The 11,393-nt window shown below is 38.3% G+C and overlaps 1 protein-coding gene across 2 annotated transcripts; it reads left to right on the top strand.

Annotated features, from left to right (window-relative positions):
* The first annotated feature begins 286 nt into the window (after window positions 1-286).
* Window positions 287-11,015, top strand: LOC137748696 (uncharacterized). 2 transcript variants are annotated; one of them, XM_088685827.1, is made up of 22 exons: window positions 596-734; window positions 911-998; window positions 1,202-1,302; window positions 2,728-3,264; window positions 3,880-3,974; window positions 4,095-4,169; window positions 4,268-4,429; window positions 4,529-4,607; window positions 4,699-4,853; window positions 5,493-5,556; window positions 5,762-5,841; window positions 6,241-6,306; window positions 6,875-6,925; window positions 7,076-7,227; window positions 7,579-7,669; window positions 8,210-8,290; window positions 8,435-8,512; window positions 8,647-8,682; window positions 8,824-8,867; window positions 9,056-9,134; window positions 9,482-9,572; window positions 9,672-11,015. In XM_088685827.1, exons 4-22 carry the CDS (start codon window positions 2,730-2,732, stop codon window positions 10,919-10,921), a joined length of 3,264 nt encoding a protein of 1,087 aa, XP_088541953.1. In that variant the 5' UTR covers window positions 596-734; window positions 911-998; window positions 1,202-1,302; window positions 2,728-2,729; the 3' UTR covers window positions 10,922-11,015. The 2 variants fall into 2 exon arrangements, with proteins under 2 accessions (XP_068344977.2, XP_088541953.1); XM_068488876.2 differs by lacking the exon at window positions 1,202-1,302 and having other exon boundaries at window positions 287-734.
* The last annotated feature ends 378 nt before the right edge of the window (window positions 11,016-11,393 follow it).

Genomic DNA, 11,393 nt, shown 5'->3' with positions numbered 1-11,393 from the left:
AACTACACTAAACAGCCCCACATTTCTTTCATTTCCACTGATTTAGTTTGTTTTGAGAATCCTCCTAATATCATACATAATCTTTTCTTTCACGACCCCAGTTGTGAAATGTGGTTGTATTTGCCTCGAATAAAAATTTATATCAAAGAAACCTTTAAATGATATAAAATTACTAATTAATGTGACAATTTATAATCACTCGTCTTATTGAATCAAATATTATAACCGTCACATTTTGAGTGCGGCCAAAAACAAATAAAACAATACGAACTTGCAATATCGAGTCGGGAGCATAGGTGGAAAGTGTTAGCGAACGACATTTATAACATGCCGTTCAGGAAGCTCAGGGAAGAAACGCAACGCACCAGTCCGTCTCCCGTTTTTTGATAAACGGGACACCCGTCTCGAGAAGCGTTGAAAACCCAAACGGACCACAAGCCCCCCCGTTCGCCCCATACGAGCGTGAACCCACTCACCAACTCCTGGAGCGCTCGAAGCACTCTCCCAAGACACGCGCGCCACATGAGCGCGTGGTAAATACCGAAACCTGAAGGGCTCCTGGGCGCAACGTCGTTTGAAGCAAAGTGAGGGCGTCCCTGTTTATCAAAAAACAAAGTGGGCGTCCCGATCCTTTCTGTAACCTTCAAAATTTTCCCTCACTTTCCATTTCTGGGATCAAAATCTCTAATTTTACTTTCAAATATATGGGATTTAGTTTTTCCATTTACAGGAAGGTAATTTAATTAGTTTAGAGAAATCAACAATTAATTAATTTATTGCTTCAAAAATATATTTTCCATGAAAGCATTTGTTTAATTCCTTGTATATGTTATTTCTATATTTGGGATTGATTTCCTTTGAAATTTGATTGTGGGTAAATATTTTTTGCTGTGGAGAATTTGCTTTCCAGGTATGTCTGTGCTGGAGGTGAAATTTTGGGGTCTGTAAGTGCAAGTTTTCACTGACCTAGGAATTTGCTGGCTGGGATTTCCAATCAGGTAAACCTTCAAATTTTACTGGTTTGATTATCTCATTTTATTTCTGTTTATTTTGGGTTACTTATGTGTATAATGATGATTTATTCGATTGTTGTATGTAGTTTTTTGTTTTTATTAATTTGTGATGGAAATGATTGCTGATTATAGGGAGGCATTTGTGTTTCCAAGAGTGTCACTGTTAGACTACTTTTTCGTTTTGACAGAGCGTTTTTCTAAGCTACTTTGATCAAGGGGAGGGGGATAAACTCGGGAGTAAAGGGGCGGACACACTGCTCTGGCCAACCGGCGTAGCCCGCATTTGCGAGTGTCACTCTTACACTGATTATTGTTTACTTTTTATTTATTTTAGGCTTTGTTTGTTTCTATCTGCCTCATACTTTGCAAAATCGATGAGCAGCTGAGTAGTTGTCAAATTTTAGGGTAGATTTCCGAGTTAAGATAAAATAAAAAAGAAACTAGATTATGAGCGACACTGGCGAAAGAGAAGTAGTTTTGACCAATCATTTCCCCTGCCACGGTTACTTTCTAGAATCTGAGAAACTGTATTGGCTGCACTTGAGTTTTCAAACTCTTTGTGGCATTTCAATGTAATCGTGATCTGATGTGTGAGAATACACACGTTTGTCACTATGATTGATACAAGTGATGCTATTGCATTGGAGGACTTCACTTTTTGTTTGGAGTCTAATCGAGATGAAAACTTCACAGAGGAAAAACCTGCATTCTGGCCGTCATTGATTGCTTGGCATTATTAAGTATTCTTAGCGAGCTTATGTTTTTGTCCCCTTTTTTGGGCAACCACGTTGTGTCTCTATATTTGGAACAGTTTATTTGAATCAAAATGTGTACAGTTTATTTGAATCAAAATGTGTGCAAAAGTGTTATTCACAAAAAAAAAAGTGTTTTATTTGTAATACGTGTTAGCGAAGAAGCATATATCGCTTGTTGTTCCTAATGTTTTTATTTCTTGTTAAACTCCCTATGTTCTGTGTGCATGACAATACATCCTAGAAGAGAAATATGCTTATTTAACATGGGGAGTGATTTCCACACTCCTCGTTTCACCTTCTGCACTCCTCCCCTTAATGGCTAAAAAGGAGAGAGGGGAGTGCAGTAGGTGAAAGGGGAGCGCAAAAATCACTTGCCTTTGATCTTTGCAAATAGTGGATTAAGCTTGTTGTAGTCATGTTCTTCTTCTTGTATTTTCCATGTGCGACCAGTGCAAAATATAAGATTTATTATTCTTGGTGTAGAATAACAATTGAACTTGATTTGACTGTCCGTGTTCTACATAACACGTGGCTCAGTATGTATGGACTTAAAAAAAAAGTTTCAGGATTTGTTGCATGGGCTGCACTGTATGTTGTTACCGTATGGCTAAATAATGCAAATTTGAAATGTGCTTTCACATGTTTATGTGAGCCAAAATTCATTTTCCATGGTAGTAAAGCATAAAAGAGATTCAAACTCGGCAGGTTTGGAAAACATAAGTTTCTTGCTTAATTTGTCTATGGACTTGTTGACTGTGAAAGCCTTGGGACTTCATTTTGAAAATGTTTTGTCTCTTTCTTTTCTCCCCTCCGAGGGATTTCTCTTATATGTTGTGTTGTGTGGTCTTCCTGTGCTGTTCGCATACTTTTGGAAAGTAAAGTTTCTATATCTTATTTTTTATCATACAATAGCATATTTATATTCTGTTTCCCTACCATCTTTTTCCTTCTGCCACCAGTAATGGAAACTCAGAGTCAAACTGAGGTTACCAGGCAGAACAAGATGCTTCCTCCACAGCCTGGAACATTTGAAGATCGTGAAGACCTCGTCAAATATGTTCGTGATTTTGGTGCCAGTCAAGGATATGTGGTGACCATCAAGAAATCGAGGAAAGACAGAAGAGTCATACTTGGTTGTGATAGAGGAGGTGTTTATCGCAATAGGCGTAAAATTGATGAAAGCAAGCGAAAAAGGAAAGCAAGTTCACGCCTTATAAATTGTCCTTTTGAAGCCATTGGGAAAAAGGAAGATGATTTATGGGTACTTACAGTAAAAAATGGGGAACACAACCATGAAGCGTTAAAGGACATGTCAGAGCATCCTTATAGTCGTCGTTTTACTGAGGATGAGGTCAGGCAAATCAAGCAAATGACTGAAGCTGGTGTAAAACCACGCCAAGTTCTTAAGGCCCTCAAGCAAATCAATCCTGAACTGCAGTCAACACCAAGGCATTTGTATAACCTCAAAGCCAAGATACGTCAGGGAAATCTATCAGGTTCGTCATGTTCCCAAGATTTTAGGAAATGTTTTTCAAATAGGGCTAAGTTGCTAGAAAGAAAAACCTGTACCATTCCACAGTGTGTTGGAGGGTAGTTCCATCCTTGTGTGTCACTTTTATTAGGTTCTTCATTCATGGTTAGTATTGGGGTTTGAGGCGGACTTCTTTGCAGGTAAACGGAAATTATTTTTGAGATAAAAAGTACATAGCTACTCATTGGAAACAAAGTCATTTTTCTAGTGGGATCTCTATTATAGTTTTTGATCGACCACTGTGATCATGTAAGGGGTAGCTTTCACCACACTTTTCTAAGTGAAATATTAGTTCATAGCTACATCGGTTTAGATTCTAATATCACAATGTATGCTGTTTTTTTTTTTTTTTTTTTTTTTTTTTAAGAATTGGGTAACATATAATGATTCTTTTTGCAGAGCTTTGAAAAGTTGATGGACATGTGCATAGTGTACCATACTTAGATTTTGGCTAGAAAACTTTACATAGCAACTTTTGGATCTCTGGAAAAAAAACAAAAAAAAGGTAGAATAGATCAGAGAGTTTGTCAGTAGTCAAATAACTCACATATAGATATATATTTTTAATTTATTTCATCAGAAAAAAGTTTCAAGTCATGGAGACCTGACCGATCTGCTCTGGTGAGTACAATTGCTACTGCCAGTGGGGAGTCGTTAAAGCAAAACAACCAACCGGTAAGGTTTGATCTTAAAGGTGGTGCCGTGGTGGAAGGCTGCTTTTCTGCTTGTGCTCTGTCTCTCTGTCTTTCTTTGAATGAGTTGGGTATTACAAACTTATTTTAGATTCACTTGTAGCTGAAGGTTCCAAATTTTATTGGAGGGAAATTCATTGATTCACAAGGGTGTTCAGTCATTGATGTTTTAAATCCAGTAAGCTCACAAAGTTCAATCAATTATCATCTTATTTTCTTTTTGACAGACACATTTATCACTGGTGTTACTAATTTCATGTTTGATTTCTGAATTAGGCAACACAAGAGGTTGTTTCTCATGTTCCTTTAACTACCTATGAAGAGTTCAAAGCTGCTGTTAGTTCAGCCAAGCAGGCTTTCCCATCATGGAAAAACACTCCTATTACCACTCGTCAGCGTATCATGTTTAAGCTTCAGGAGCTCATCCGGAGAGATATTGTCAGTAATTGGACTCTCATGAACTCATAATTTTACTATATGATTTTTATTCTTGAGTTATAAATCTCAATCTGGACAACACATCATTACTCTTTCCAGGACAAGCTTGCCATGAATATCACCATAGAACAGGGTAAGACATTGAAGGGAGCCGAGAGCGATGTTCTCCGTGGCTTAGGTCAGTCTTCGTACGTGTCTCATTGCCATTTCTGTTATTTTTATGACCAGTGTTACAAAAAGTGGGGTGTTTTCCTTTCTTTTACTTTTAGAGGTCGTTGAACATGCTTGTGGAATGGCAACTCTACAAATTGGGGAGTTTGTTCCTAATGCGTCTAATGGCATTGACACATACTGCATTAGGGAACCGCTAGGTGTTTGTGCTGGGATATGCCCCTTCAACTTTCCAGCAATGATTCCCTTGTGGGTATGGCGCATTACCTCTCAGTTTTTTTCTTTGGTGGTTTGTTTTCCACATTTTTTAATTTTATTTAGTGCTGGAACAGGTGACAGTTTATTTGATTTTGCTTCCTATTTAAGCTTATGTTGATGCAATTAACTCTTGCATTTCTTTATTCTTTAAACTAAATACATTAGACCAAAAAATTTATTATGGTGACATGATTATCCTTAAACCTCCCCTTGGTATATTTTTTGTGCATTCTATTTTATGCCAAATTGGTTAGTTTTTCTTGTTAATCTCATAACTGCTTTCTTTTGGTACTTTAAAGCCTCATTTGTTGGAGAGGATTGGCTTGCATAGGACTACTCACTATGTTGAAGGTATTTTGAAGGAAGAAATGGATGACAACTAATTCATTTTGTCAAAGTTGAAGGTTACTCACAAACAAAAGATCCTTACTAACCCCCACAAAAATGGTAGGATTAGAAGGGACAACTTTTCCTCATGCATAACCTTCAACTTGGAAAAAATAAGGAAGTGTCATCAATTTCTTCCTTAAAAATGCCTTCAATATAGTGAATAGTCCTACCCAATCCAATCCTCTTTAACAAACGAGGCCTAAGATGAGAGTTTCCTGTGAGTAATGTTTCTTCATTCTTGCAGATGTTTCCAATAGCAGTTACATGTGGCAATACATTTGTTCTTAAGCCATGTGAGAAAAATCCAGGTGATTTTTTGTCCTTCAAATCTGTTGTAGTGATGTTTGCGAAGTGATAATTTGTGACATGGAAGCTGTTATATGCTAAGACTTGTATCAATGTTGAATTGATTTCCTTTATGTATCTTCATGGAAATGAAATCTTATGTTTTCATTTTCCCTCTATTCTCCCCATATTGCTAAATTGAAATGGCTGATATTGTTTTTGTTTAAGGGGCATCAATGATACTTGCAGCACTTGCAAAGGAGGCGGGTTTGCCCGATGGTGTCTTAAATATTGTTCATGGCACCCATGTAAGTTTTGTTTATGAGGGTGTCCATGTATTTGCACGTATTTTCCAGTGTTCTAACCTCCTGTGTTTTAAGTAGAAAAATGAAATAAATATTAATATATAGTTGTACCAATAGAAATTGTATAACATTTTTTTTTAAACATGTGTTACTAACAAAGGTGTGGATCTTTTAGGTTATGTTGTATCCCTTTTGATTGAGTTGTGGTTAGCAATTAAAGGTCAAATGTGTTAGCTGTCGGTCACTCCCATCGTACCTTATGTCTATTTGAATAGTTATGTGCTGTAGACGAATTAGTAATGAAAAAGTGAAACCTGGGGTAGGTTTCTAATTAATCATCGGTACATTTTCTGTCTTAAGTTCACTGACAAATTTCTTTTGCTTGAAAATCAATGTGAGCAGGATACTATTAATTATATCTGTGATGATGATGACATAAAAGCTGTATCACTTGTTGGCCCAAATACAGTAAGCTTCTTTCAGTACATGCTTCATGATTATTTACATGTCTGTGATGCCTGAAGATTTGATCTGAAGTTCAAACTTACTCAACACATCAGCACAGACATATAACCTTGTCGGGGTTCGCTACATATATTCACATGGAGAAAAACTCAAATTCATTGAAGTTGAATTTACTTTTGTGATTTTCCTTTGGATTTATCTTTCGGTTCAATAGAGCAAAGAACTTTATGCTAGGTTCCCAGGGAAAGAAGCAATAGGGCCAATGCGTGGAAGATGATAATTGAATGTAAATAATGGCCCAAGGACAATTTCTAAATCTGATTATATATTTGCCCACTAAAACACTTAAAACTCATTGCCTTCTTTGGAATGAGTAAGAGCTTTACTGGTTCACTGACTTTAATAAACCCTTTTTAGCTGAAATCTTACGTTTCCATGCAAGAGATTTAGCAGGATATCAATTTTTTCCTCTCATAGGTTGTCATATCACTTATGTTTAACTTCAGACTTCAAGTACTGTGACGGCGTATGCCATTATTTGTTTAATTTCCCCTTTCTCTCTCTTGTAAAGGCTGGGATGCACATACATGCAAGGGCAGTTGCTGGGGGAAAACGTGTTCAGGTGAATACTTGCAGTCTGAATGTTCTTTTCCTCTCTCTCTCTCTCTCTCTCTCTTTATGACACACACACACGCACACACGCATAGTTGCGCCCACACACACATATCCGCCACAATTTTCTTTCTAACTTGGTATTCTGTCAACTCCTTAGTCCAGTATTGGGGGAAAAAATCATGCAATAATCATGCCCGATGCTAGCATGGATGCTACCTTGAATTCTCTGGTTACTGCTGGCTTTGGTGCTGCAGGACAAAGGTGTATGGCTCTCAACACAGCTGTTTTTATTGGAGGCTCCAGGCCATGGTAATGCATTTTCTTTGCTTGTTCTTATATCATTTCTTACCTTTTCTTTTGATATTTGTCCATCTACCAAGTTGACTACTTCTAGTAGTAGTAGTTAGATGCCTACAATTGGAATAAGAGTGCCAAATGAAGACTGCCACATTTTAAAACATGGGTAGTGTAGGGTTGAGATAATTCCCTTTTATTCTAGATGTTCTACTCTTTAATTTGTATGTTATTATGTGAACAATAAATTTATCTATTTATCATAAAAACTTAACAATATAATAATATACGTATTGGCTTTTTTAAGGTAAAAAAGGTAGTAAGTTATTTTTCAACTAAACTGGGCGGTCCATTTATATTTCTCAGGGAAGGCGAACTTGTGGATCGTGCCAAAGCCCTTAAAGTGAATGTTGGAACAGAACCTAGTGCAGACCTTGGTCCAGTTATTACAAAAGAGGTGAATACATCTTTCTGCATTATGTGCCAGTTTTTTTTATAATAAAAGAATTAAACTGGAAACCTGAGTTTCTGTGTATTGTAATTTGTAAGCAGCTAGCTTTCGGCTTGAGTGGATTTTTCTACTTCAAGAGATTGGTGCCTTTTTATCGCTTCTACCTTCTTCTTCATTTCTTTGCCTTCTCTAAAATTACTTCAGCCCTAAACCTTCCATGCTCACTAAAAGACATTTCTTCAGATTTGTATCATGCCCACCATAACTATATTTCAACATCACCCCTGATGTCCTGCATCAACTGGCCTCCTTTTTAAGCACTTTAGGGATGTTCCTTTTAGAGTAGTTCGCCTTGATTTGGCTTGAGTTCTGTATTCGAGTGTGGCTTTGCTTGTTTTGCAATTATGTTTTTTCATTTATGAAAATATAAAATAAGTTTCGACAACAATCTTTGAAATCTCTCACTGAAGCATGTTATATAACATGTTTAGATGATACGCTTAATGTGGTATTATTTAGCTTTTCACATGCCATCTAAATTCACAGGTGAAGGATTCAATTTGCAGATTAGTTCAGACCAGTGTTGAAAGCGGCACTAGACTTATTCTTGATGGGAGAAATGTTACGGTACTTATTTGGTCTCATCATTCTAAGATGAGATGTATCAACTTTTGCTATTAGACTTACTTACTTGGTTTTTGGAAAACTTGTATAACTAAGGAGCTTGCTTTCTATAAACATTCTCTAAATTGCCCAAACTCAACTTTGTAGGTTCCTGGATATGAGAATGGAAATTTTATTGGTCCTACGATCTTATGTGATGTTACAACCAACATGGATTGCTTTAAGGTAATCTTTTCGTGTTCCCAGTTCTTGTATGTTCTAAGAACGAATAGACTTGGTTAATTACGATTCTCAGAGAAAGAAGAGTTGAACCAAAGACATGGCATATTCTTGACCGCACCGTATCTTGTTTTGAGCAGGAGGAAATTTTTGGACCAGTTCTTCTTTGCATGCAGGTATTTTCTCTCTCTCTCTCTCTCTCTCTCTCTCTCTCTCTCTCTCTCTCTCCCTCTTCTATGCAGTCTTGTATTCGAGTGAAAGTTTTTTCTGCAAGTTGTAGATTAGTTACCAATCCTTCTGTTTTTGACGACCAACAGGCTGCCAGCCTAGAAGAGGCCATATCCATCGTAAACAGAAACAGGTACCTACCTGTTTTATGCTTTTAGCATATGTTCAAAGCAATTACGCTTCGTGTATGCTTTCCTCCTCTCTCGCATTTCTAAAATTCATTTAGAAATGAGACTTTCTCACCCTTTGTTTCTGCATGCAACTTATGAGAAACATAGCACTCTTTGACAAGCTTTATATTACTATCTGACCATTCCTTAGGTTTGGTAATGGAGCTTCCATATTCACAACATCTGGCATTGCTGCAAGGAAGTTCCAGAATGAAGTTGAGGCGGGGCTGGTAAGCCAACTCGTTCTTCATCTTGTAGGGTTATGAGAACTTATGAGATGATGCTACATGCGGTTGTGTGCTACAATTCTCCTTGGGGTAGATATAAAATTTTTATGCCTGCATACATCTGGGATTTTTATGCATATTAATCAATGTAAAGGATGTTAGCTAGAAGGGGGGATGGAAAGTTTGAACTGAGAGAAGTTTGCTGGTTTAATAAACTATTTTTATAGAATCCTCATTAGAACGGGAGAAAGCTTGAACCCATAGAGCATGCTTTCATGGGGCTGACATTTTCTAATTTTATGGTCTGTGACATGCATGTTGCTAACTGACACGAATTTGACATATCTCAGGTTGGAATCAACGTCCCTGTTCCAATTCCTTTGCCTTTTTCCTCATCTAATGGATCAAAGGCATCTTTTGGTAGCAATCTCAATTTTTCTGGTATAAACCCCTCCTCTGCCCAACCACCCCCTGTCTGTCTCTCTGAGGTCGAGGTTGGTTGAACCCTTTCTTTAACTACAGTTGCATTCAAAATTACAGGTAAGGCAGGTGTGCAGTTTTACACCCAGATCAAGACGGTTGCACAACAGTGGAAGGATTTACCTAGCCTAGAAGTGTCGCTGGGTCGGCCTCCATCATCTGAGACAGAGATGACAGGTAGAGGCATGTCTTCGGGTTTGCCTTCAACATCTGAGAGAGATTCACCTAGCCAAAGAGTGTCGGCAGACATGCACTCAGAATCCGAGAGTGATTCACCAAGCCATGGAACTCCACTGCCGATCACTCCCACGTCTGAGGCAGATCGACCTAACCCAGGAGTCTCATCAGTGTCAACAACCTATAGGAATTTGTCTAGTCAGGGAATGCCCCTCGTCATCCCAGCAACGTCTGAGAGAGATCTATCCAGTGCAGATATCTCGCTGGCTCTGCATCCAGAATCAGAAAGAGAAATACCAAGTCAAGTTGTGTCACTGAGACCTTCCCAGTCCTCAGAGAGGATGTATATGCCGCAAATGTCTCATTGGATGGAAACCTCAACATCTCAAAGGACTGAAAATTTGCCTCAGACTTCTCATTGGATGGAAACCTCAAGATCAACAGCTTTAAGGACTGAAAATTTGCCTCCGACTTCTCATTGGATGGAAACCTCAACCCCAACATCTCAAAGGACTGAAAATATTCCACCAAGTTCTGAGAGAAATCATGTGCCTACGTCTCAGAGGAATGGCAGCACGGCACTAACATCTCAAAGGATTGATACTACTATGGGATTGACTTCTGAGAGGGCATATGTGCCGACCTCTCATGACAACATGGTTCCAGTATCACACAGAAATGACGGGATAAGCCTCACACCTCAAAGGATTGACACAACCCTACATCCAACATCTGAGAGGGTATACATGCTGGCAGGATCTCACCTGAATGAGAACACCATTTTTTCAACATCCGAGAGGCTATACATGCCTGAAACATCTCATTGGCATGACCATATGGGTTCAACATCTCAGAGAACTGAAAGTGCTCTACATCCAAATTCGGAGAGGATATACATGTCAATAGCATCCCAAAGGAATGACGACTTGGCTGCAGCTTCTCACTGTGCTTCTGATGCTGCTCCATCCAGCTCAGAAAGATTATATACGTCTCCGTTAGTTCAGAGAAATGCTGGTATACGATCAATTCCTGGTGCACCTCAGAGGATGTTTCCTCACAACTCGATAGCTTCAATGGATGAATTTCCCAGCCAAGGAGCATCACTGACTTTACCACCGTCTCAGAGGATATAGGATAGAATGTAGTGGTTTTTATTGTTTTATACGTTTTCCCTTGGGAATCGAATCTCACACTAATGCGAATAAGGGTTGCTTTTTCGGCTAAGAACTTTCTCTTCTATTTTTGCTCAGGCTCCTCTTCATTTTAAAGTGAGAGTAAAGGCACTGGCGGCGGCCGTGGCCGCGCCCTGGAGGAGAAATAAAGGGTGAGCGCCGGGAATATTAAAGCAAAGAAACTATGAATCTGGGGTTGCGATCGTTGGAGTAGCACGACTAACTTTACCAAATCTTATTTACCAGGTTCACTGGCTGTTATAAGAAAAGTTTTAGTATTTTACGAGAATGAATGGCTAAGATTGAAAATAGATGATCTAAACAGTTTAGAAAATTAAATCTACTAGCTAAAACACCCGTAGCATTGTATGATACGTAGCATTGAAGTCATCCGATTAATGTTCAAGAAAAAATTAGGAAGTTTTAACGAAAC

Source organism: Pyrus communis, chromosome 15, assembly GCF_041283825.1.
Source record: "Pyrus communis isolate YQ-2024b chromosome 15, ASM4128382v1, whole genome shotgun sequence".
NCBI classification, from domain to species: domain Eukaryota; kingdom Viridiplantae; phylum Streptophyta; class Magnoliopsida; order Rosales; family Rosaceae; genus Pyrus; species Pyrus communis.
This window is presented reverse-complemented; position numbering and strand designations above follow the sequence as displayed.